Here is a 25,154-nt window from a genome sequence, read left to right on the forward strand (position 1 = left end):
TACACCCCCTAAGATGCGAATTGCAGCTTCAAATCTTGGTGACACACCGATACAGCATTTAAAACAACAAGCTGATGGCAATGTAGCCTCTACGCGTAACTATGCTGCATAAGTAGTTATAAATGAATCAATGTCTGTTGTATTATATAAAAATTAATTTATAGATTAATCCTACAATGACTAGCATGTAAAATTTAGGTATTACTCTATAGATTTCTAATAGCAACTCTGTTAAGAATCCTCTAAATTTACTAGTATCTCCTCTAGCAAGCCTATGTAGATGGAGTGTATAAGCCAATGTGCGTACGCTCGCGCCGACAAAACCAAGTGTTTTGAATCCAAGTACATTATCTACTTCATAAGATGAAAGATCCAACTCAAACTCCTCATCAGAAAGCATTTTCTGGGGTATTTTCACGTCTAAGCAAGCAGGTCTACCTAATCCTACTAAATTGCATACATTTTGTTTGATCAGTCCGTCAACTGTATCCCTCTTGCGTATACCACCAGTCAACATCAAAGCAGGTTTATGATCCTCGTCGATTTCAATTTCATCTCGTATCCTCTTAGCAAATTCCTCCTGAATATCTCGTCAGAACTCTACTATAATGCAAATAACACACACAAAAAATACTTCTGAAGACCTTGCGAGGAAAACCAAAGAATCATAATTGCCTCCACTAATTTCAACGAAATCTACCGTAGTTTTGGTAACTATATCCTTATAATTTTGCAGTGCATCATCCATAGTCATACCGCCTTTTAGATAATCTGATGAATTGAGTTTAACACCAATACAGAAGTCTTTTCCACACATATGACGAATCTGGTTGATAATTTCGACTACTATCTTCGTACGATCGTTGCCATAAACATCTTTACGACTATTTGTCTTCGGAGACAAGAATTGAGATATCATATATCCATGTGAACCATGTATTTGTACGCCATTGATACCCATTTCATGTAAATATTTTGCAGCTATGACAAACTGCTTAATGACTGTTTGTATATCGTCCTCTGACATTTCTTCTGAATCTGGGAACATCATATTCGATGGGAATACATGGTTTACATTGCTAGGTGCGAGATTACGCTGTAATGGTGACTTTGAGAGTGTCCAACGGGGTGATTGTGCACCAGGATGATTCAATTGTACGATTAGAGGCGTGTCCCTGACACCCTCAATCAGTGATTTCCATTGGTTTACGTCGTTATCGTCATAACTCATACAGGCGTCAAATGGTAATCCAATATATTGTGCATCCACTTGTATATTTCCAGTTATAATCATACCATAACCCCCTTTGTCCCATTTTCTGTAGAGCTCGATCAGACCAGCTGTTGGTGCACTTCCTCCCAATCGACAGAGTGATTCTTCGAGAGCAGACTAACCAATGTGTTAGTCATTATGCTTGAATACTTAATACACACCTTAACAAACCTATTCTTTAACTTAAGACCACATTTCAATTCAATTCCTTCAACACACGATGATGACATTCTCAAACAAAGAAAATTGACTATAAAGATAGCGTGTTTGGTTAGAAAATAAAAAATGCTAAATAACAAATTTAGATTAAAAGCTTAATAAAAAAACCGAATTGTTCTTGTTTGTCTTCAAAAAAAGTAATTTAAAAATCATGCAAATCTTCTTATTTTTGATATATGCAATTACTCGACAGTGACTGATTTTGCCAAGTTACGTGGGAAATCAACGTCATATCCTCTACCAATTGCCAAATGGTATGAAAGCAATTGAAGTGGAATAACGTTAAGTAAACCTTGTAAAGCGTCAACTGTCTTTGGTACTTCAATGGTCTTGTAGTTGTTAACTAATCCCTCATCACCCTCGTTACAGATGATAATTGGTACACCCTTTCTTGCTGTGATTTGCATCAATGCTGATTGAACCTTAGGGTAGAATGAGTCTTGAGTCATGACCAAGAGAACAGGCATGTTCTCGTCAATCAATGCCAAAGGACCATGCTTCAATTCACCAGCAAGGATACCCTCTGAGTGCATGTATGAGATTTCCTTAATCTTAAGTGCACCTTCAAGACAGGTTGAGTATTGGTATCCTCTACCCATGAGTAACAATGAACGTTGGTCATTCATACCAGCTGCGAGCTTGGTTAAGGTTTCGTCAGATTGTAAGACCTTCTTGATTTGTTCAGGTAAGTCATGCAAACCATCGATCAATTGGTTGCGTCTTTCGAGCTTTGAAAGGCGATCTTCTGATAATTGAACTGCCATCATCAATAAAGCGATGTATTGTGATGTGTATGCCTTGGTTGAAGCAACACCGATTTCTGGACCAGCGTTAATGTGGATACCACAGTGAGTTTCACGTGAGATGGTTGATCCAACGGTGTTGACAACACCTAAACATAAAGCACCACGTTCCATTGAGTAACGTAAAGCTAAGATAGTGTCCGCGGTTTCACCTGATTGTGACAAGAATACACAAACGTCATCTCTGAAGATTGGTGTACGACGATCCAAGAAGTCAGAAGCCAATTCAACAGAAACTGGAATTTCAGTCAACTCCTCGAAGACTTGTCTAACAGCTAAACAAGAGTGGTATGAAGTACCACAAGCGACGAAAACGATTCTACGGCATCTTCTGATGGTTGTCAAGTATTGCTTGAGACCACCCAAGGTGATTTGTCTGGTATCAAAGTTGATTCTACCTCTCATAGTGTTGATAACAGATTCTGGTTGTTCGTAGATTTCCTTTTGCATGAAGTGGTCGAATGAGCCCTTCATGATTTCAGCGATTTCAATCTCCAAAGTTTCAATTGATCTGACCGATGGTGTGTTGTCGTTTGCGCGGTTGAGACGGTGAATGTGTAATTCACCACCTTGGATATGGGCAATGTCATCGTCTTCAAGATATAAGACTCTCTTGGTATGTTCAACGATGGCAGAAGCGTCTGATGCAATGAAGTATTCAATTGGTTCTGGGGAAGAGCCGTTAGCGAGGAAGGCTCTTGATTGAGATCTTCTAAGTTGTGGGTTTGGTGAGTTGTTCATTAAGCCAGCACCTGGAGAGTCCTCGAATGCGGCAGGGATAGTGTCCTCTGAAGGAATTTCGACATCAACGAAATCAGTCTTGAGCTTTTGGTCTGTCTTTACACCGATCAAAACAGGAGAACCACGTCTAGCAACGACTAATTGGTTTGGGAAGTGAATTGACTTGAAAACGAATGCAAATGCACCTTCTAATTCTTTGCAGACGGATTTAACGAGAGTAGGGAAGTCAGAAATCTTTGGGTTTGAGTCAAAGATGAACTTTGCCAACTTTGCTACGGCTTCAGTGTCGGTGTCGGTCTCGAACTTGTAGCCCTTCTTTTCGAGAACCAAACGGAGTTCCTTGTAGTTTGTGATGATACCGTTGTGAACGACGCTGAATTCGTTTGTGGTATCTGAGCGGTGAGGGTGGCAGTTGATAGGGGATGGTTCACCGTGAGTAGCCCATCTAGTGTGTCCCATAGAAGCTTGTGAGGAGAATTGCTTTTCGAAATCGACGCTAGCCTTGTCGATGTGTGATCTCAACTCCTTTACCTTACCAACTTGCTTGAAGATGTAAGTATCTTTGTCATCCTCACCATCAACGGCGATACCTGTGACAAGTTAGAAATACGCGTAAGTATAGCGTGTAAAACGCACCAGCTGAGTCGTATCCACGGTATTCCAATCTAGACAAACCGTTGAGGAGGCAGTCGATGATATATTTGCGATCTTTTGAGACGTTGTGAGAGCAGTAAGCGAAAATACCACACCTGCGGGTGTTGTTAGACGCAGTGCTTTCCGAAATAGTATACTAACATTTTTGTAGTTGACGGTTAAAGAAGAAGAAAGAATCCCGCGAAATATTCCCCTTTGAGTTCCCAACATAGCCGCATTTGGTAAAACATGACGCCCTGTACACAGCCTTATATAACCGTTGATATATTTATACATCTACTCTTTTTAGTTTTTTCATGCTTTTTTTACGTGCCAACTCACATTCCCACTGTCAAAGCGTTCTGTACCTCATTCTGGTAGGTTGTCTTATATGGGTAGACTTTTGCAAAGTCAGGGGAAGCTAGTCCTTCGCTTTACTAGCGCTAATCATACACCCCATACATTCCAAACTTTGCAGATCTTGTGCATTCTTCGAAGAAAACAGGCACATTCTCGGATTCTTTGGTTTCTCTTGTGGAGGTTAATCGAGCGTGTTTTATATATCACATACATAAGACTAACCTTTGTTAGCTGATTAACCATTCACGTGACCCTCCGCCTAATTCATGGCGTTTGTTACCTCGATTACCGTAATGGGAACCAGAACGAATCGATGTAACGTCATACAGTTTATAATATATCTTGGCTACTTTATTACAATATATATCCTTGATCACTTATCCGTCTTCTCCCCCGCTATCGCTGCGATGCAGGTCAGACCCCGTCAAGTGACCTTGTGGCCGGTACCGGATGAAATTAAAGTTCTATGAGCATAACTTTAAACAATAAAGGGCGTAAATGATAAAACTTTCATTCATTTCGTTATTATACTATTTTACATTCATACGGACTCTTCGTCCTCCGGTCCCTTAATAAGAACTGGCTCTTCCCCTGGCTGCTTAAGCGTGTAAATGGATCCGTCGGCATTTCTAATAGTCACCGTGCCATCTACATTTCCGAAGTATGCGGCGTCTGTCATGTCGCAGAACAATCCAACTTCCATGATACCAGTTAGCATCTTTATTTTTGAGAGAAGCAATTCAGGATCACTGAACCTCTGCTCATCGAACTGAGCGTCAATAACAAAACAGCCGTTGTCGGTAACAACTGGACCTGCTTTGGCTTTGCCCATACGTAATTTTGCTGATTGACAACCCGTTATTCTCTCCAAGTTGACGATGACTTTGGCGTAAGCGAAAGGTGCGACTTCCACGGGTATACCTTGTGTCCATGAGCTACCTAATACAGCAGAGTTCTTACGGTAGTCTGCAACAATGACGAATTTCCTTGATGCTTCTGCCAGTACTTTCTCTCTGAGATGGCATGCACCACCACCTTTGATAGCGTTGAGGTTTACGTCAACCCTGGGTACCATGAGTGTGTTTGTAGTAAAAAGTAAGCCACCTACTCATCTGCACCGTCAATATCGACGTCAATAATAGGGTATTGGCTGGATGCTTGTTAGGATATCGCAGTGATTAATCAAATAGACATACTCTACATCTCCCAAAGTGAGACCATTTCCTACGATCAACTCTTTTGCTTGAAATGACGTCGGAATGAACTTCCTCTTCTTGTTGACGTCGTCGCCTTGTTGTAGAATGCGCTCTACAACGAATGGAACAGTACTGCCAGATCCTATGGCAATAACCTAGAATTATTAGCAAACTTAGCGTAGATAGTCAACTAACATTGTGTTCTGGTTTGATGTAATGATCAACGGCAGCCCAAGCAGCCAATCTCTTGGATTTCTCGATCATGACAGCTTCGTCTGCATCTGGCTCGACGGCGTATTCTCTCTTGTCGCCTATCATTTTGCTCCTCACTGGCTCGAGTGGTAATCCGACTTCATTGTTTGAGTTCGATCCAGCTGTCGTAGAGAGCTTTCTACGTCTGCCGCTAATCGAAGAATGACGCCTTGAGCGTGGACCGACGGTTGGATCGTCGTCCTCTACTTTCAGTTCATCCATTTTCGGTGCAGCGTCATCCAGGGTTTCAAATGGTTCTGGTAGGTCTCTCAGTTTGCTAAATGACTAGAAACTGTTAGTAAATCTGTCAGTTTTACTTTATTTTCTTACCATTTCGTTCTATTGGAGTCGCCGCTTGATAGTAAACGTTCAAGATATTATCGGCGATGTCAATTGTGGATAATTACGAGGTTGATTTGCTATCATCAATATATAAGTCTATACAATCTAAGCCTATCACTATTCCTGCCCACGCTAAGTTGAACTTATGCGATAGGGAGAAGAAACCGCACATTGTAGACATACCTATGGCAGATATACCAACAGCGGAGCCAAGTACTAGCGGGAGTGTACCATCTGAACTCAAATTCACTGTAAAGAATATCAAAACTGCTCAGAAAGTTGATATATCAACACAATCAACGTCCTCTATTAAGGATATCAAACAGGCTGTTGTAGATGCTCATTTAGCTGACTCTATTGATGCACAGAGGCTGCTTCTGAAGGGTAAAGCGCTCTTGAATGACAAACTCGTCAAGGATTATGAAGGTCTCACTTCTGGAGCTACGCTTACACTCATGTTGCGCGCCCCTTCTGCACCTCCAACAGAGCCTGCTTCTCGTCAAGCCAGCAATCTGCCGGAAGTTTCTCTCACTTCCGCTGACAATGACAGCACACGCACTGCAGCTGATCCGGCAATCGACAGTCAGTCCGTCAAGAAGAGCGACTATGATAAGACACTGACTGATCCTGCCTTCTGGAAGAAACTCAGCGGTTTCCTCAATCAGGAGTTCAAGAATGATGAGTATGGTAGAAGAGCTCTTGAGACATTTTTCTTGGTAGGTTATGCCTTTCTAGCGATAACCACACAGTTTAACAACCCTACAGTCCGCTAAAACATCGCTTAGCCCATCTGAAATTGCATTCATACGCGAGCAAGCGGGGTTTGAAGCAATGGGTAAGCAAGAATAAAAGGAATAACTAGCAATGCATGTATTTCGCTACTCTGGCTGTTTATTCCAGGTTATACCGTCAGATGTTGCTATCGCGTCCATGACCTCATCCAACGGTCCAGTTGGTACGCTATCCTGCGTTTGTATCTGCTCTTGAAGGGCTAAACCGACTATGACTGGTCAGCCTGCATACTCATGTGCTATTCTCTACTAACCGATTGTTGGTGGGTGAAGCGCGTATCCTTCAGCATGTGTGGTCGCCGCCTTGATAAACCTATCGTAGTAACCCATACCATGACCCAGCCTATTGAATGACTTGTCGTACGCGACAGCAGGTACAAGTATGAGATCCAAACCAGGTGACTCTGAAGACAATGCTAAGGCTATGTCAGCTCTATTCTGGAGGAACATCAGACGAACCGTCCTGATACTTATCAACGTCAGCCGCGTCTGGCTCAGGAATGCCCCATTTGTTCCTCTTGAGCGCCTGCAATTGTTCTACCGTTGGTATGTTCAACATCGACATCGTAGGGACTTCGTTTGTGTGGATGAAAGGTACAAATAGCTTCTTTCCTGAGGCGATCTCAGTGTATGTTCAAGCAAGCTGTCTACTGACCGTCGTCTATGATCTGCCTCGCTAGATCGTCTGTACTGAGTTCAGAAGACTGCATACTAAGGTATAAGCTTATGCGTGTGGATCTCTTATATATATCTGAAGCGCAGATCTCTTCTTTCACAGCGCGTGCTAGGCTAGCTAAGTGGCTGACTAGAATAGTGAATAGACCCACACTGTAGAGATATAGCCTCGTTGCTAATCTCTGAGAGCTTCTTCAATGTACTCTTCCTTAAATTTCTCTTTAAAAGCTTCAAAGACTGCATTTTCCTCAGTTTAATGTCAACGATCAAAGATGGGGACAAATCGTTCAATGACGCAATAAAATTAGAACTAGACGGCGACTACGATAGCGCATTCAATGCTTATCTCTCGACAGCCCATCTCTACTTGTCCATACGGAAGCAGGCGACGCTGCAGTCAGATATCTCTAGTACGTTCTACTTAGTTTATATTAGCTACATAGTAACGCTATATAGCAATTAACAAAAGGTATCACCAAGTACTCGATCGTGCACAACGGACAAAGAAACTCAGACGGCCCGGTGCACGTATACAGAGACCAGAAGGTGAATCGTAACTTTATCCTAGCTGTTTTAACAATCAATAGACGAGGCGAGCATATTGGAAGCATCATCGACGATCAACAACCGTAATTACCCTCTCTGGGCAGCCCAGCGTGATCAGCAATCTGCCAGAATATACCCGCCTTCTCTCTCACGTGCACAACTAGACAAAGGCGCTAGGTATTGTCTACCTCCTCCAAACAGTGTCATATGTGATCCTTATGCCTCCTCACGGGATATCACTCAAGATGTCATCAGTGACTGCTCAGTAGTCGCGTCTCTATCAGCTTGTAGCATTCATAACCAGCGTTTCGGCACTTCACTAGGATCGAATGCGATATACCCTCAAGATGACTACCGGAAATCCTCTAAAGGAGTATACAACCTCCGCTTCTATCTCAACGGTGCCTGGAGGTGCGTGACTATCACCGACGACTTGCCTACTACTCCAGAAGGACATATCATGACAGCAGCATCAACCTCTGCTAGTTATACTCTCGAGATATGGCCGGCACTTATAGAGAAGGCGATAATGACACTCTGGGGCACCTACGAATTTAGTGGTAGCAATTCATCCACGGATTTGCAGATGATTACAGGCTGGATACCTGAGCATATACACTTTCATAGCAGGTATTTCAAACAGGAGCAAATCTGGCAGCGAATCTTGGATGGCTACAGCAGCGGTATATGCTTGATAACACTCGGGAGTAAGCAGAATCGCGAACTGATGTCTCAAGATCTACTCCGCCAAGGTTTTGTGGAGAACCACGCCTATGCTATCCAAGAAGTCCGCGAAGAGGACACCAGGAGGAGAATGCGCGTTATAGATTCTTGGAATAAAACCTCACGCAAAACATGGCTAGATTGGGAATACATCACTAACAATTTTGATTCTATCTATCTATCTTGGGATCCTGATATCTTTCCTCAATCTGTCAGCAAGACATTCGCGTATCGGAACACAGAAGGAAATCCACTAGAGCATTGTCCACAATATACGATCTCCGTCGATACGCACTCACAGACTGAGTTGTGGCTGCTGCTTTCGAGACATATAAAAGATAATAGTGGTTATTATTCAGCATTGCATGCATCTCGACATGTAGCAGAGACAATCGTCGAGGATGCAAGTCATAGTGATAGTATCAACAGTCTCGTAAGAGTGCTTGTAAATCCTGGCAAGGATGTCCATGCTGTTATATCGCAAGTTGTCAAAGATACGACAGTTCAGGATTGTTATTACACGCTTACAGCCTACTCTTCTTTCCCAATGGAGATGAAATCTGCGTATGAATTATATTCATTCTCTCAAATGGTGCGTGTTGTTATGCATATATGGAGATGTATCACTAATCTAGACATAGCTTTCTGGAGCATGGTCGCTCAGATCTTCTGGGGGTAATTGTTTGTCGCAGTCTTACGGTATTAACCCACATTATACCTTACGTATTAGCAATACCGCACAATTGCGCCTGGTTTTGGAATCTGAGCATGATATACCGATCAACATTAAACTCCTGTGGGGAAACAAAGAACGCGTTTTTGGGTAAGTGATTCTACTCGGTGGTGATTATTCTAAAATAGAATCGACTTTAGGCTAAAGAAACAGGACGTAGTTGCTGATTCTGGACTATATACACATAAGCTGGCTGTATTGAATTGTGAGGAGCTAGAAGGTGAGCTATTACTCTCATTGCTTTCTACCCCAATTAAACCACGCAGGGAAAGAATACACGATTGTCATATCGCCATTCGAAGCTGGTCAAATGTCGACATACACGCTTTATGCTGATTGCACGGCACCGCTTACACTCAAGGGAATACCACAAGAAGGATCGGGGATGTTTGCAGCTAGAGATGTCGCTGGTGTAGCTGATGAAAATGCTGAATATCATTTTGAACTCACAAAAGAGACTCAAGTGAGACTCCGATTGGAGAAGGATTCTAGAAGTGTAGCTGTGGAGTTGACAATAAAAGAAATAGACAGCAACACGGTTATCTACCAAACTGATGATTTAATAATCGACAGAAAACTCCAGGCTGGACGCTACGCCGTCACGGTAAGAGGCACGACTAGAGGGATGATAAAAACGAGGTATAAGCTGTTATTTTGGACGGAATTACCGAATATAGAGCTAAGATAGTTGTAATTTGTATTAATTGATATATTTTTTTGTTATAACGACAAATGAAAAAGTCTTCTTCACAATCAGCAATCATCATCTACGATGGATATCGCCCATCCAATCAGTTCAAAGCCCAAGAGCGTTTCTTTTGGGTTCTTGACGACGGATGAAATAAAGAAGATATCCGTTAAGCAGATAGTGAACCCTAGTCTTTTGGATAACACAGGAAGACCTACCGTCGGTGGTCTATACGATCCAGCACTTGGCCCATCAGATAGAGGAGATATGTGAGTCTATATGAACAGCCTCTATTGCTTACTTACACTCCCTTTAGTTGTGCTACTTGCGGTTTAACTTCATTCAACTGTCCAGGACACTTTGGACATATAGAACTCCCTACAGTAAACTACCACCCACTATTCTTCACCCATTGCTTCAATATGCTCCGTGGTGTTTGTTTGTATTGCCATCACTTCAAACTTGATCCAGCGGTTGTGAGTCAATAATCTAGACTATAGTCTATATAATAACATCGACATAGGTCACTAGATACGTCGCTAAGCTCTCCCTCCTCGACTACGGTCTCATAGACGAGGCTGAACAAGTCGACCTCATCAAGCGTGGTGTATCAGAAGCAGAAGAGGAAGACGCGACTTCAAAAATGTCAAAATCTGCTTTGAAAGCCTTAGAAAAGGAGCGCGAATTGGAGGCCTACAAGTCGAGAGTAAACAGCTGGGTAAAATTCAACGTCAGTAAGGCGCAACAAAATGGCAAAACCAGAGACGAATATAAGTCCGGCTTGGTTTATCAAACCAGAAAGAGACTCTTCCATCAGTTATTCAGACAAATGTATAGAAAGAAGTGCGACAATTGTAACGCACACGCACACGCGTTCAGGAAGGAGGGCTCTATCAAAATCATCGAGTACTCACTCACACCAAAACAAGAGGCTCAGCACAACGCTTTGGGTTTGTCCAGACCGGATGTCTTAAAAGAACAAGCTGTCGTCGACAAAAACGCAAGGGAAGCACTCAAAAAGCAAACCCAGGTAAGCAAAGACAGCGATAGCAGCTCAGAAGATGAAGATGATGGAGAAGACACTCAATCAAACAACGGCGATATCACAATGAACGATTCCAACGACACGAATGGTGATGTCAACATCGACGACGAAGAAGACATCGCAGCCATCAAAGCTAACAACAAAAATAATGCTGCTCTTCTTAAGAGATCTGAGAGAGTCGTTCCAGCATCTGAAGTTCAAGCTCATTTACATCGTCTCTTCACAAATGAGAAGGAACTCACGTCGATGATTTTCTCTCGTCATGGTCCATTCCCAACCAATGAAGCCATGGCTGACATCTTCTTTATGTCTGCTATCCCAGTTCCACCAACTCGTTTCAGACCTGCTGCCCGTATGGGTGATGCTCTCATGGAACATCCACAAAACGAGCTACTTGGTGCTGTTCTCCAAACCTCACTTAGAATTCGTGACTATAACAATGAAATGTCCGCTTTGAATGACAAAGACTATGCTCAAACGATGGCGGCCAATAGCAGCCTTGGTGAAAATGGCATAAAGATTATTAGAGATAGAACTTACCAAAGGTTATTAGAAGAGCTCATCACACTTCAACATGGCATAAACTCCTTCATCGATTCATCAAAGAACCCAGCGCGTCTCCCACAAGGTCGCGAACCTACACCTGGTGTTAAGCAAGTTCTCGAAAAGAAAGAAGGTCTTTTCAGAAAACACATGATGGGTAAACGTGTCAACTATGCCGCAAGATCTGTTATCTCTCCAGATGTCAACATTGAAACCAGCGAAATTGGTGTACCACCTGTCTTCGCTAAGACTCTCACTTATCCAGAACCAGTCACACCATTTAACGTATCATACCTGCGTAAATTAGTCATTAATGGTCCAAAGAACTACCCAGGTGCTAGTATGATTCAATATGAAGATGGTAGAATGGAGAGCTTAGAGAAGAAGTCTCAAGAACAGAGAACCGCAATCGCTAATCAACTTCTTACACCATCAAACAGACCTGATAATCAAAACAAGATGACAACTCGTACTTCATCAATCAACAAGAAGGTTTTCAGACACTTGAGAGATGGTGACGTATTATTGCTCAACCGTCAACCAACCCTTCACAAACCATCTATGATGGCTCACAAAGCTAAGGTTTTACATGGTGAGAGAACAATTAGGATGCATTATGCAAACTGTAAATCCTATAACGCTGATTTCGATGGTGATGAAATGAACATGCACTTTGCTCAATCTGCAATCGCAAAAGCCGAAATGATGTTCATAGCAAACAACGATAACCAATACTTGGTACCAACGTCTGGTAAACCTTTACGTGGTCTTATTCAAGATCACGTTGTTGCTGGTAGTTGGATGACGATGAAATCTACATTCTTCACAAGAGATGAATACCAACAATTACTCTATGGTGCACTGAGACCGGAGAATGATTACACTGGTGAGGGTCGCGTTCATCTTCTTCCACCGGCCATTTGGAAACCACAACCGTTATGGACTGGTAAACAAATTGTAGGTTTATCACTTATTCTTGAGTTTTACTTATGACTTTTTAGATCTCTACTGTTTTGAAGAACATCACACCAAGTAACGCACGCGGTCTTAACCTTGAATCAGAATCTAAAGTAAAGGCTGAATATCTTCCAGCATGGGGTTCAAACGAAAACAAGGTTATCATTGTCGATGGTGTTGTCTGTTCAGGTATTATCGATAGCTCCCAATTTGGTACCTCTTCATACGGTCTCGTTCACTCTGTTTTCGAATTATATGGTTCTGAATGCGCAGGTAAATTACTTTCTATTCTTTCAAGATTATTCACAAAGTACCTTCAACATCGTGGTTTCACATGTAGAATGGATGACTTGATCTTGACTGATGAAGGTAATGAAGTTCGTGATGAAATTCTCGAAGGCACAAAGAATTACGGTTTTGAAGCAGCAATTGATTCAATTGGTTTAACAGAAGAGCAATCTAAAGGATCTGAAGGAAAGCGCAACGTATTGATGCGTCTTGAAGAAGTCTTACGTGATGATAACAAGCTAGCAATGTTGGATCAAACGTCTACGTCAAAGAATGAACAGATTAAATCACAAATTCTTAAGAAGACTCTTCCAGCTGGTCTTTGGAGACGTTTCCCAACTAATCACTTCCAAGCGATGGTTCTCACTGGTTCAAAGGGTTCGGCTGTCAATGCTTCACAAATTTCTTGTCTGTTGGGACAACAGTCACTTGAAGGTCGTCGTGTACCAGTTATGGTTTCAGGAAAGACACTTCCTTGTTTCAAACCATTCGAAACTGATATGAGAGCTGGTGGTTTCGTCGCTCAACGTTTCTTAACTGGTATTAGACCACAAGAGTACTACTTCCACTGTATGGCTGGTAGAGAAGGTCTCATTGATACAGCGGTCAAGACAGCTAACTCTGGTTACTTACAAAGATGTCTTATTAAACATCTTGAAGGTATTAAAGTACACTACGATCATACAGTTAGAGATTCTGACAACAGTGTTATTCAATTCCAATACGGTGAAGATGCTCTTGATGTTACAAAACAAGTTTATCTTAACAAATATAAGTTTGCTGTAAACAACTACGACAGTATGATGAGAAAATACAATCCAAAGGCTCTTATTGGAAAGGTCGACGAAGAGGCTGCAGAAGCTTATATGAAGAAGGCTCTCAAAAAGCCATACAAGTATGCACCTGTATTGTCAGAGTATTCACCATCCGTGTACTTGGGTGCAACATCTGAGAAATTTGCTAAAGATGTTGATGCTTATGCTGAAAACAATCCAGATGGTCTCTTAATACCACAGTCTTCAAAGAAGAACAAATTATCTGATGCAGAAATTGAAGCACTTGTGAAGAAACTTAAACAACAAGGTGGTGCAATTGCCAAACCTAAGCAATTTAAGAACCTTTTGAAGACAATTTACGCGCGTAGTTTGGTTGAACCTGGTGAAGCTGTTGGTCTGTTGGCTTCTCAAGGGTGTGTATATTTCAGTACTTCAACAACTTTATGCTAACTAGATACTTAGTGTTGGTGAACCTTCTACCCAAATGACATTAAACACTTTCCACTTTGCTGGTCACGGTGCTGCGAATGTCACACTTGGTATTCCACGTCTTCGTGAGATTGTCATGACAGCTTCAGCTCAAATTAAGACACCAACGATGAAATTACCAGTATTCGAACATATCACTGAAGAAGAGATGAAGGTATTCTGCAAGAACCTTAACAAGTTGACACTTGCTGAATGTGTTGATGACGTTAGAGTTATCGAATCATTGTCTTCAAAGACACCAGAAAATGGATTCTCTAGACGTAAAACATACAAAGTTCACCTCAATCTCTACGATCCTAATGAATACAGTAAGGAATACAATGTTGAACCATATGACGTTTGCTACGCAATGAAGAAGTTCACTGCTATCTTGGATAAAGAAATCACTATCGAATTAAGAAAGGTCACAAGAGAACAAACTGGTTCAGCTGCTAACATCGGTAGAGGTCAGAGATTGAGAGAGAAGCCAGGTGAAAATGAAAACAATGGTGATGAAGATGCTCCAGTCAAGGATGCTCAAAAGGATGATGACAATGAAGGCGATGAAGGTGATGCTGAATCTCGCAAGCGTATCGAAAAGACTAAGGAAATTGCATCATATTCTGATGATGAGGCTTCAGATGAAGAGGATCAGAAGAAGGATGACGACAACGCTGATGATTCTGACAAAGAGTCTGATATCCAAGATGATGATGAGCGTCATCGTAAGCACTCTAAGAAACTCGGTGAGAAACTCTCAGAACTCGAAGACAAGATCGTACAAGATTCACATTATATGACTAAACTCGATTGTGATCGTGAAGGTGGTTATGTTGAATTCGAATTGGAGTTCTCTAGTAAGGCACTTAAGATGTTGCTTGTTGGTATTATTGAGAAGGCATGTCGCAAGACGGTCGTCCATGAAGTACCTGGTATCTCAAGAGCAATTCTCTTAGATAAGGAGAAGAACAAGGATGGTAGTGTCAAGAAGCAAAGATCAATTCAAACTGAAGGTGCTAACCTCATGGGAATTAGATCATTTGGTCAAGACTTTATTGATCTCAACCAACTCTACTCTAACGACATTGATGCGATTAGACGTACTTATGGTGTTGAAGCAGCTCGTGCATCTATTATCAACGAAGTTGCTGGTATTTTCCAAGTTTACGGTATTGGTGTTGACTTTAGACATTTGGCATTGTTGGCCGATTATATGACTTACGATGGTGGATATAAGCCATTTAACAGAGTGAGTGGGAGTCTTCCCTCGAATATTTATAGCTAACGCGCCCTGTAGACTGGTTTATCTGGTTCACCAAGTCCATTGTTACGTGCGTCATTCGAAACAACAGCGTCTATTATTGCAGAGGCTGCACTCTTCGGTGACTTCGATGACATGAAATCACCTGCATCATCAATCGTTATGGGTTGTGTCCCAGAAGTCGGAACTGGATTGTTTAACGTCGGTGTTGCGAACAACTGAAAAAAATTAATGTATTTATAACTTATATACTTATTCTCAATTAAATAGATTATTCGATTGTTATATAACTGCTTGTATGCCTTCTTCTCTTCTACTATCATGACCAGCCTATGAATTTGAATTGGATCTTCTTCGTTACGAAAGCGCTAGCAAATTTACTGGAAATAGACGATCAAGATAGTTGTCAGAAGCCAGGAAGCTGTTTAGCTAATCACACAATATACGATATTGCTGACGTTGCTATCGAAAGTGATAGACTATCAACGGAATTACCTACTAATGAAGGTATCGACAACTTAGACTTAGAAATCCTCCCAAATTTAGAGCTCGGTCCTACCAGCACACCCCCAGCACCGCTACCAATCCCAACGTCACCACTCAAAGATCGTTTCAACCATGCATCATCAGATTGCGCTGCTGTTATTCTACAATCAACACCAAATTCTAAAGGTGCATCGTCTATTCTATCAGAGAAGAAAGATCGTTATATGTTGTCTCCCTGTAATGCATCAAAGCGATGGGTTATCACTGAACTCTGTAATGAAATCAGAATAGACACTATTGAACTTGCTAACTATGAGTTCTTCTCCGGCGCATTCAAGAAGTTCACAGTTAGCGTTTCAAGATCTTGGCCAGTCTCTGATGAAGGTTGGCTAACTGTCGGTGAATTTAGAGCAAAGAATATCAGAGGTGTTCAAACATTTCAGCTACCAAGACCTACACCAGATTTCTACAGGTATTTACGCATAGATTTCTTAGATCACTACGGAAATGAGTATTATTGTCCATTATCACTACTTAGAGTCTATGGTGTTGACCAAATGGAAGCATTCAGATTGGAGGAAGATGTTGAATCGGTTAACAATGCAAAAGAGGATACACCGATTGTTGTTCATGACGATTTTGAAGATTTACATAAATTTTTGGAGAATTCTCAGTATCAAGATGACATTTATGTATCTCCTGAGGAAATAGAGGCGTTTGAGACAACCCTCTATCAAGAGGATCTTATCTCACCGGCTTGTCCACCACCTAATGCTCATCTAAAGAATATCAATGAGACTGACTTCGGTGAGTTTGAGCCAACAAAGTCATCTTCACAGCAACACCAGCAGCCGCAAAGAACACCCTCGCAAGTTAACGCTGGAGAGTCAATTTATAGGACCATCAATAAACGTCTAGCGACTCTCGAAACTCAATCACAGATGTTAAGCAGGGCTTTGAAAGATTCGAGACTGGCTCAACGGGGTTTGAGTGGAAAAGTTGAAGCATTAGCTTTAAGGAATGAAGTCAGATTGGCTGAAACTATGAAAACTCTCGAACGGGCTCATAAGGAGACACAAGATGAGAGAGATAGACTGAAATCTGAAGTTTCCTATTTAACATCTGAGGTAGGTTATAATAGACTCGAATAATAGTCCACTAATTCCACCCAAGGTGATGGTCGGTAAAAGATTAAGTATTGCTCAGGTTGTTATCTTATTGGCAGTCGTCTGTATTGGAATTATCACTCGAGGGTCTGCAACAACAATACGTCCACTTAAGAGAAGATGGAGAAGGGAGAATTCACAAGTAACACCAATGCAGAAAAGTGCATCTTTACCACCAGATGAGTATCCTCCAACGGCCACAAGGTCGAGAGCAGCTTCAATTTCCGGTCTTAAATTACAACTTGACGGTGAAGACCATTTTAATGAACAATCTAACTCTAACTTACCTGCATTTGTGCATCAAAAATTCTAATTTATTCTTCTAGATAGTTGTAATTTTAACTTTAAAAGTCAATCTGCGTCGTAGCAGATAAAGCAGAGGTTACGTATTTTATTCTTTCATGCATTGCTTTTTATTCGGATTCCTCATTATCGTTGTGAAGGCTTGTGACGTAACTTATCTGTTATAAAGCATCTTCGTGAAGATACGAAATCGCTAAGGCTTTGCAAGTTGATATGCTTAATCAAGAATAATAAGCAGTTTCCTAACACAGAAAATGAATTAGATGAATTACAGTCCTTGTTCAGCTAGCCTTCTGTCCTTACAGCATCCCTTATATGAAAATCATGCACATATTATATATTAACAGAAATGGTATTATAAGAGTCCTTAACTAGACCTCCATTCAAATACGTCAGTGATTTCTCCCTCTAATTCAAGCTGTTTGACTTGAATATTAGCATTGCTCTCAACGATCTTCCTCACGCGTGACCAAAGTCTTTGTCTTTCAGTTGATGAGTGAACATCTGCAAGTTCCTCATCTCTGACTTGTTCTGGTATTACGAAGGGTGATATAGAGGTGTCTTCCATGTGTCTATATGCCTATGAGAAGGTGTGAGAAGGGAAAACGTTGTGAATAATATGACACTAACTCTTTCGCGAACCTGTTCAATGGTCAAATGGACAAGCTGTTTTACGCGCTTTTTGTCAGCAGACGACCGTCTTATCTTCGACAAAGCCATAGTATATCCAAAGAACAAGGCGATGAGAGTGAAAAACTCCAATCTCCACTTTTTGATAATTGATCCAAGCTTCATTCGGATTTTACAACTGAAACCAATTTGAGCGTTACGAGCAATAATGAGTGAGTCCCTGATTATGGTGAGACATGAGAATGAAAAGAGTTAAAACCCACCCATTTTCCTGTACGAGACGATCGAGTTCTTCATTATCAGCGAGATCTTTCAAAGCGAGTGCCCAAATCTCATCGAATTCAGTTTGAGATATGCTTTTCTGTAACAGAATTAGATTATGGCAATAGATTTCTAAAACTTACATCCTTCAAGGCAGAAATAAACGCGTGTACATCTGACTCTTTCAAACCAAAAGCAACTTGATCACTCAAACCTTTGCGTCTTTTAATACCACCGCATATGACATTTCCCTTGTGTTTCTCTAATGTAGAAAGTACATGTACGCCAACGTCTGCTGCTAAAGCGCGTTTCTCTGAATCAGGTTCACATCTTGGAGGGAAAGCGACAGAACCAAAGTAGGGTATACCATCGAAGAAGCTACTGAATGGAATATGACTGAGTAAGGAATCAGTGAGAAGAAATTCAGCTTCACATTCTCTTAAATGACCATCTTGACAAATCGCGTATTGAGGACAAGGGGTGCATTCCATAGGTATTGGTAGGAAGCTATAAAAAGCGTCTGCCTCGTCAGGACTATTAGCTAATTCATCGTATTCTTTAACGCGTTGATCAAGTATTCGATTAGATAAACTACTGCTATCGCAATAACCAAGCTCAGAAGATAGTGATTTATATTTTAGTATGGAATAAATAGCTACTGTTAAAAAAGTCACTCGTAGTAAAATGATAAAAGCCTCTCCAGCCATTTCTGAATATCTTCTCGATGGACGTCCAAGATCAAGCAGCTAGGAATGTCAAGAATAAGCATTCATTGAGGAACAAAGGAAAGCAGAGTACTGGAGATAGAAAGCCTGCGTTTAAAACTGTATTAGATACGCCTTATCATGTCAATTGGTGAGTCTGTTCTCCATTATATAGATATATAAGCTAATAAAATAGGCCTGGTGTACCACCTTCAACGTCTAACGCTATTCTAAAAGATTTAACAGCATTTTTCTCAGATTTCGTTAAAAAGAAGGAACTTACACATCCACCTTTGTCTGATGAACAAAAGCGAGCTTTGAGAAAGGAAAGAAGGGAAGCAAAATTAAAGGATAAAGGTAGCGTTACTCTCAATCCAGAGAAAGGAAAAGATAGAGAAAACATTACGACACCAGAATCAACACTACTCGGTATAAACGCAGTTACTAGAGACATTGAAAGTGGCCAATCATCAAAGTGTAAAGTTGTGATCGCGTGCAAGCATGATGTTAACCCTTCTCGATTATTAGCACATTTACCTATTCAAATATCAACACTAAACACACAACATAAACGTTCTGTTTTGTTAATTGAACTTCCAAAAGGTAGTGAGGAAGCGCTCGCGGTCTCTATAAAGCTTAAAAGAGTTGCTGTAGTCGGCTTGACAGAAAATCACATACTGGCTGAAACAATACGTCGACGATTGGAAGATGAATCAAAGTACACACTCAAAGCACCTTGGCAGACTGAAGAAGGCGATCCTATCTATATACCCACTCAAATTAAGACAATAGAAACCACCATGCCGAAAGACCTTCGTAAAGCTAAAGAGGAGAAAAAGAAAACGCAAGCCGCCAAGAAGGAGCGTATATTAGCATACAAGCAGACTCAAAAGTTAAAGTAAATAAATGTTCTGTAGTATAAATTGGAAAATATGTATTTTCTGCAAGAAATTTACAACATAAAAGCTTCGCTGGGCTACAGATAAAGGTTGTTAAAATGAGTGTAGTGTAGTGTATTTGGAAATGATTGAAAAAGCTAGGAAAAAGTTAGGCTAATGAAATATGTTGAAAAAAACCAGGTGATTTAAGTGTAAAATTGTCAGTTGAAAATGTTTGAAAGATCGTTCGAATTGTTATGTTGAAGCAAGGAAAGATATATAAAAACAGCGTATGTTTTGACACGCTCTATTAAAAAATTGTTGAGGAATGCCAGAATAAAGTATAAGTTAAAATGCTGTTGTTTGATTTAATTTATTTATCCAAATCCATCAAATTATCATCAGTACTTGACCGACTAACAATTTGATTATTAATGTCATCTTGATCTGTAACGATAAGACTAGCCTGTGGTAATGGTTGTGGTACTTTATTTATATTTCCAATGGTCAAAGAATCTACGATATTCCCTAAGAAAGCACCATCATCTTCAACTTCCAAAGCACCTTTAGTACGTCTTTTAATCACATTATTTAATATTGGATGTTGTAATATTTGATATGCTGATGGTCTATTTTCAGGATTTGGGTCTAGCATTGCTTTTATTAAATCGACTAATGCTAATGATAAATTATCGAATGGACATTCACTGAAATCAAGTGAACGTAATTTTTGCCATGGTTCACCATTACCTGGTAAAACTATATTGCATGCAGCTTCTAATATGATCAAACCTAATGAGAAGATATCTGCTGCATGACTGTAGTTCCCTCGGAGGATTTCTGGAGCGAGATATTCTCTGTCACCTTCCCTTTCTAAATCACCCGCGTATAAGCTAATATCATCTTCCTCTACACCATCAGATGATTCAAGTACGGTTGTCAACATCGTACGATCAGCATCCGGTTCAGAAGACTTTCGCCGCTTTGGTAGATTCTTATACTGGGTTGATGACTTTAATTGAGATTCTTGAACAGCTAATCCAAAGTCGCCTATTCTAAGAGTACCATTTGCAGTAACAAAGATATTGGCTGGTTTGAGATCGAGATGCCAAATTCCACATGCATGCAAGAATTTCACTCCCTAAAAGATCGTTAGAATGTTGATTGGAGTAATATCCCACTCACCTCTGCGATATCTCCTAAAATCTTCCAAACACGAGTTTCTTCTAATCTTTCGAAGTGCATTCCATAATCATCAAGGAAAACATTCAGGGAGCCCTTTTCACATAATTCCGTTTGGATATAAAGTCTATTGTTATCTTCCCAATAATCGTTTAATTTGATAATATTTGGATGTTCGGGTAACTTGGAAAGCGTAACTGGTTCATTTAGTTGTCGTAATCTGATGCCTGTTAAATTCTGTGTCCTACATTTAAAAACTACTCACCTATCGCGTCCACCTTCGAAAGGTTTGCCACGTTTGATGGCGTACATTTTACCACTATAAGCTTCGTCTCGTTTGCAAGCTATGAATGCCTCACTGAATTCACCTTTACCGAGTTCTGAAATGATGAAAAATTCTTTCTCGAATTTACCTTCAATTTCTTTTTCTTTCTCATTATCTTCTGATGACCTTTGTGCTTTTGATGATATGCTTAATTTAGAAGATGAGCGTCTTCTTATAAATTGAGACATTGACGACATCGATCTTGTTTTGTCTTTCGTACTTCTAAGGGAAGAGAAAAGTGACGGACGTCTTGGTGAAGTTGGACTTGATCCAAGAGAGTGATCTGGTGATGATGATAATGGGTTTGAAGCTCTATCAAAAAGTTGTGATGCACGTCTAGTAAGTTTTGAAGTTTTTGAAGTAGGTGTAGCTACTTTGGATGATGGTGTAGGTGAATTACCGGTATTGCCGTTAGCTTGAAAACGAGTTAGTGGTGTGATACAATTTTTTGAAAACTTACATTCAAAAAATCTACATTTTGGGGTAGGACATTCATCCTCAATAGCTTTTCTGGTGTTAGGGCTACCGTCACTGTCGCTAGATGCACCAGTGCGATTACTACCCAAACTTAAAGCTGAACTACGACGAAGAATTGCCATCCTTCCTCTTCCTCTACCTGGGTTTAAATTTTGTTCTACCGTTGATTCATCTTTCGAAGGTGAGTTGGCGGCAAGGGCTAAATTCAAACTAAGTCTTTTTGCTGATTTTCCAAAAAAGTTTGTACGGTTTTTAGTTTGCTGAGCTGGCAAAGACTGTGATAAGTCAGCCTGCGCTTTAGCTGCAAATGCTGATGGTTTTGCTGGAGTATCTGGCATACAAGCAGGAGAACCTCCTGAACCGACGTTTGAATTCCTTGATGGTTTTGATCTTTTTGACATGAGAGTTGAAGGGGCTTGGAAAGCGGCTTGGAGGGGTCTTGCGCTTGCGTATGAAGTTGGTTGTAATGGGAATGAGGCCCGCGTTGGTGGATCTGGTGAGGGGAATACGTTACGCGCTCTTTGGGGAGCGGCGACTGAATTTGGTGGGTTTGAAGTGGATGGTATGGTGAATTTCTTTGAGGGTCTTTTGATATTTTGTATAGCGTGATCTGAGTTATTCGAACGTAAAGAACCCCTTCTTGAAGGCCTTTCAGACGGGCTAAGAGGGGTCATAGAGTGGCTAGTTGAAGATCTTGATCTGAATGGTAGTTTATCAATTGAAACTATTTTTCTCGGGCGTTGTGATGGTGGCGGACTCGCTGACGGTTCAGGAGGCGAACGTAAGGAATTTAAATACTTATTGAAAGAGTTGTTCGGTGGGGCTGTTTTAACTAATTGATCGAATGAAGGCTGGATTGATTTTGTCTGAGCCGGGGTGTTCTTAAGTGAACGGATGGATTCTGAGGAAAGCCCGGAGGGGAAGCAACACTGGAGTGTGTGTACATCGGAGCTGGCTGATGATTGGCTGGAAGAGTTGAAGAACGAGTAAGTCTCATCGAGTATATCGTCGTCTGATTGCGTGGAACTGGTGGAAGGCGACTGTTGCATCTGATGCAACGACGGCGTTGTAGCTATACTTAGCTTACGTGAAGGCGTTGCCAGCATATTTCATTACTGTGTATTTTGTATTTTATTTTATTGTTGGATGGAGGTGATGATTCAAGTGATGGAACTCAAGTAGAACGCGATTTGATCAAACCTCAGATTGTATAAATTTAGACAAAAAAAGATATCAACGCGTAAATTAAATATATTTATACAATAAATGCTTTAGAAACTCGCTTTTCGGCTTTCCCTGATAATTTTACGCCCCAACTAAAATACTGTCAAAACCTTATTCGTAGTACATAAATGACGTTAAAAACTGTAGACTATTTATTCAACTTTATGAGACATTCATGTTTTAGTTTCTCCCACTACCACATTATGAGGGTACCAATTTCAGGGTGCTGGACGTTCTAAATGCGTAATCCCTGGCTCTATCAAAGACGAGGGTCTTTACCTTGTCATATCAGCCATTCTAGACCTCAGTCTGAGACTAACTCTAGTTGCTCACATTCTAGTCTAGTCTGTATATACTGTCCAGCGAGTTCTCGCACATTCAAAGGCCTCGGTTTCGGCCAACGTGGCACGCGGTGACTTCACTGGTATTTCGAGCTTCTTACATTCCCAACCCACCCAGAAGTCCTCTAAATGTCAAATTCCAAATATTAGCGATGACATCATAGAGAAACTTGTGCTTCCTATAGTTTTAAACGACCATATAAACTAATTTAAAGCTATAACGTTATTTGTATGTCTTTGAATGCATTTTTAGCTCTCCTTGGGCTCTCATTAGTTCTCTATTGTTAGCCATCACACAAGATGCCTTACCAGAAAACTATCACACTCAATAAGCGCTCAAAAGGATGCCACCTCGTCACTGAAGAGGTAGTTAACCAGCTCAGAGATGGTATTTCTAACACTCAAGTTGGTCTTCTCAATTTGTTCATCAAACACACCTCAGCTGCACTCACAATTAATGAGAACTTTGACTACACAGTACGTACTGATATGGACATGGCTTTGGATAGAGTAGTTCCTGAATCCCTGCCTTGGGAGCATGTCGACGAAGGTCCAGAGTGGGTGAAATGATACCATTGAGAGTATAAGCTAACTATGATATAGTGACTCGTATGTAGAATACATTATATCGTCCATGCATTATTAACTATTGCATGAAGCGTCTCTCATACAAAGACCTCTCTCATTGGCCCTAGCTTAACAATCCCAATCACAAACGGAAATTTAGCGCTTGGTAGGTCTCATCGTATCTTTATATTGTTGTCTAACAAGTACTACAGGCACTTGGCAAGGGTCAGTTACTTTCCTCATTAGAATACAACTAACACACATTTCAGAATCTATCTCACAGAGTTTAGACATTTGCCACACACCCGCAAAATCTGCTGTACTATCATTCCTTAGACTCCAAAGATTGTACATATTGATAAATTTATTCGGAAAGGTTGTCTAAGATGGTAAAATCTTGAGCAAACAGTAAAGTGTTTTTACAATAGTATCAATGTTTAATAAATGCAGGATACTAGCTATGTAGTGGGTTCTATACACCAAACCCAGCATACAGTCACTATTCCAGTATCCCTCACTGAGGAGGCGAAAAGCTAAGAGATAATATCGCTAGTTGACTAAGATCTACGCGTTGATCGGTTCTCCATATCTAACTTTATGTAGAAGAAGAAGTGCATCCCTAATTTTGATGCATTTGTAGGAGTTCCAATTCTTCTAGTATTGCAATTATCGTTATACATCCAACTGGTAATTTATATATGGATGCATGTAATAATACTCTATAGTCTGACTGGGTAATTTTTAGCTCCTCGCGTATAAGTAACACATTTGAGTTGTAATTGCAAAGCTAAACAAAGAATCTCACAGCCATGTAACATGAAATAAGGTAAAGAATGTACCACCTTTACAGTGTGGTAGGTAACATGTAGAAAACGTGTCGTATATGAGGCAAAATATTTTACATGCAGTTTATCACAGACTCTACTTATATATCCAATGTTAAGGTCATAATGAAACAACATCCGCATTTACACAAAAACTAATGATCTTAAGTATATGTAAAATTATCATCAAGTGATAGATGGTATATGTGGATTTTAATTCACCCTTTTGATGTTCTATGAAAATGATTGACAGAGATAAAAATTTCTCGAGAATCCTAAGCATGATAGAGACAAATAAGTGTAATAAATGTAGCATTGTTTTGCTACAAGTGTTACTTTCAATTCTATTCCATCGATAAAGTGATCTTTGGATAACCTACCGAGTTCAGACAACTACCCAGACGCGTCAAAGTGTGGCACTAAGAAGAGACAAGCGAATATATGGCAATTAGATATTGAGGTTTATAATGGAA

The 25,154-nt window shown here is 40.6% G+C and overlaps 13 protein-coding genes across 13 annotated transcripts; 7 read left to right on the plus strand and 6 right to left on the minus strand.

Moving 5' to 3' along the window:
* Positions 1-174: 174 nt before the first annotated feature.
* WALSEDRAFT_57650 (FMN-linked oxidoreductase) lies at positions 175-1,503 on the minus strand (the record flags this gene model as incomplete). The annotated part of the gene is made up of 4 exons (XM_006958626.1): positions 175-272; positions 308-580; positions 626-1,390; positions 1,435-1,503. The coding sequence occupies 4 exons, from the start codon at positions 1,501-1,503 to the stop codon at positions 264-266; spliced, it is 1,116 nt and encodes a 371-aa protein (XP_006958688.1). The 3' UTR covers positions 175-263.
* Positions 1,504-1,554: 51 nt separating this feature from the next.
* GfaA (isomerising glucosamine-fructose-6-phosphate aminotransferase) lies at positions 1,555-3,850 on the minus strand. Its single transcript, XM_006958627.1, has 3 exons — positions 3,832-3,850; positions 3,673-3,785; positions 1,555-3,626 (listed from the first exon to the last, which is right to left on the minus strand). Coding segments are annotated over exons 1-3 (2,067 nt in total). The 5' UTR covers positions 3,834-3,850; the 3' UTR covers positions 1,555-1,674.
* Positions 3,851-4,525: 675 nt separating this feature from the next.
* Positions 4,526-5,830, minus strand: WALSEDRAFT_60536 (ribose 5-phosphate isomerase). Its single transcript, XM_006958628.1, has 5 exons — positions 5,808-5,830; positions 5,421-5,762; positions 5,226-5,380; positions 5,138-5,179; positions 4,526-5,093 (listed from the first exon to the last, which is right to left on the minus strand). Exons 1-5 carry the CDS (start codon positions 5,808-5,810, stop codon positions 4,571-4,573), a joined length of 1,065 nt encoding a protein of 354 aa, XP_006958690.1. The 5' UTR covers positions 5,811-5,830; the 3' UTR covers positions 4,526-4,570.
* Positions 5,831-5,834: 4 nt separating this feature from the next.
* Positions 5,835-6,698, plus strand: WALSEDRAFT_32790 (hypothetical protein). Its single transcript, XM_006958629.1, has 2 exons — positions 5,835-6,535; positions 6,585-6,698. The coding sequence occupies exons 1-2, from the start codon at positions 5,864-5,866 to the stop codon at positions 6,666-6,668; spliced, it is 756 nt and encodes a 251-aa protein (XP_006958691.1). The 5' UTR covers positions 5,835-5,863; the 3' UTR covers positions 6,669-6,698.
* Positions 6,623-7,546, minus strand: WALSEDRAFT_60538 (5-formyltetrahydrofolate cyclo-ligase). The gene is made up of 5 exons (XM_006958630.1): positions 7,438-7,546; positions 7,266-7,394; positions 7,070-7,222; positions 6,865-7,026; positions 6,623-6,819 (listed from the first exon to the last, which is right to left on the minus strand). The coding sequence occupies exons 1-5, from the start codon at positions 7,526-7,528 to the stop codon at positions 6,698-6,700; spliced, it is 657 nt and encodes a 218-aa protein (XP_006958692.1). The 5' UTR covers positions 7,529-7,546; the 3' UTR covers positions 6,623-6,697.
* Positions 7,542-9,975, plus strand: WALSEDRAFT_64609 (cysteine proteinase; the record flags this gene model as incomplete). Its single annotated transcript, XM_006958631.1, has 6 exons — positions 7,542-7,695; positions 7,742-7,831; positions 7,873-9,146; positions 9,196-9,377; positions 9,428-9,507; positions 9,554-9,975. The coding sequence occupies 6 exons, from the start codon at positions 7,542-7,544 to the stop codon at positions 9,973-9,975; spliced, it is 2,202 nt and encodes a 733-aa protein (XP_006958693.1).
* On the plus strand, positions 9,966-15,539 carry WALSEDRAFT_32792 (beta and beta-prime subunits of DNA dependent RNA-polymerase). The gene is made up of 6 exons (XM_006958632.1): positions 9,966-10,244; positions 10,292-10,451; positions 10,499-12,520; positions 12,565-13,997; positions 14,047-15,301; positions 15,350-15,539. Exons 1-6 carry the CDS (start codon positions 10,060-10,062, stop codon positions 15,533-15,535), a joined length of 5,241 nt encoding a protein of 1,746 aa, XP_006958694.1. The 5' UTR covers positions 9,966-10,059; the 3' UTR covers positions 15,536-15,539.
* Positions 15,540-15,645: 106 nt separating this feature from the next.
* WALSEDRAFT_69192 (hypothetical protein) lies at positions 15,646-17,382 on the plus strand (the record flags this gene model as incomplete). The annotated part of the gene is made up of 2 exons (XM_006958633.1): positions 15,646-16,926; positions 16,973-17,382. The coding sequence occupies 2 exons, from the start codon at positions 15,646-15,648 to the stop codon at positions 17,276-17,278; spliced, it is 1,587 nt and encodes a 528-aa protein (XP_006958695.1). The 3' UTR covers positions 17,279-17,382.
* Positions 17,383-17,556: 174 nt separating this feature from the next.
* WALSEDRAFT_60539 (hypothetical protein) lies at positions 17,557-18,899 on the minus strand. The gene is made up of 4 exons (XM_006958634.1): positions 18,303-18,899; positions 18,162-18,259; positions 17,899-18,118; positions 17,557-17,848 (listed from the first exon to the last, which is right to left on the minus strand). The coding sequence occupies exons 1-4, from the start codon at positions 18,864-18,866 to the stop codon at positions 17,636-17,638; spliced, it is 1,095 nt and encodes a 364-aa protein (XP_006958696.1). The 5' UTR covers positions 18,867-18,899; the 3' UTR covers positions 17,557-17,635.
* On the plus strand, positions 18,884-21,145 carry WALSEDRAFT_57655 (hypothetical protein; the record flags this gene model as incomplete). The annotated part of the gene is made up of 2 exons (XM_006958635.1): positions 18,884-19,014; positions 19,060-21,145. 2 exons carry the CDS (start codon positions 18,884-18,886, stop codon positions 19,763-19,765), a joined length of 837 nt encoding a protein of 278 aa, XP_006958697.1. The 3' UTR covers positions 19,766-21,145.
* On the minus strand, positions 19,837-22,259 carry WALSEDRAFT_32795 (kinase-like protein). The gene is made up of 4 exons (XM_006958636.1): positions 21,705-22,259; positions 21,189-21,663; positions 20,927-21,143; positions 19,837-20,882 (listed from the first exon to the last, which is right to left on the minus strand). Exons 1-4 carry the CDS (start codon positions 21,742-21,744, stop codon positions 20,115-20,117), a joined length of 1,500 nt encoding a protein of 499 aa, XP_006958698.1. The 5' UTR covers positions 21,745-22,259; the 3' UTR covers positions 19,837-20,114.
* Positions 22,260-23,012: 753 nt separating this feature from the next.
* On the plus strand, positions 23,013-23,616 carry WALSEDRAFT_60540 (hypothetical protein). The gene has a single exon (XM_006958637.1). It carries the CDS (start codon positions 23,189-23,191, stop codon positions 23,363-23,365), a length of 177 nt encoding a protein of 58 aa, XP_006958699.1. The 5' UTR covers positions 23,013-23,188; the 3' UTR covers positions 23,366-23,616.
* On the plus strand, positions 23,581-24,235 carry WALSEDRAFT_69195 (hypothetical protein). Its single transcript, XM_006958638.1, has 5 exons — positions 23,581-23,847; positions 23,894-23,899; positions 23,950-24,023; positions 24,070-24,082; positions 24,127-24,235. The coding sequence occupies exons 1-5, from the start codon at positions 23,591-23,593 to the stop codon at positions 24,191-24,193; spliced, it is 417 nt and encodes a 138-aa protein (XP_006958700.1). The 5' UTR covers positions 23,581-23,590; the 3' UTR covers positions 24,194-24,235.
* Positions 24,236-25,154: the final 919 nt, after the last annotated feature.

Source organism: Wallemia mellicola (assembly GCF_000263375.1).
Source record: "Wallemia mellicola CBS 633.66 unplaced genomic scaffold WALSEscaffold_11, whole genome shotgun sequence".
Classification (NCBI taxonomy): Eukaryota; Fungi; Basidiomycota; class Wallemiomycetes; order Wallemiales; family Wallemiaceae; genus Wallemia; species Wallemia mellicola.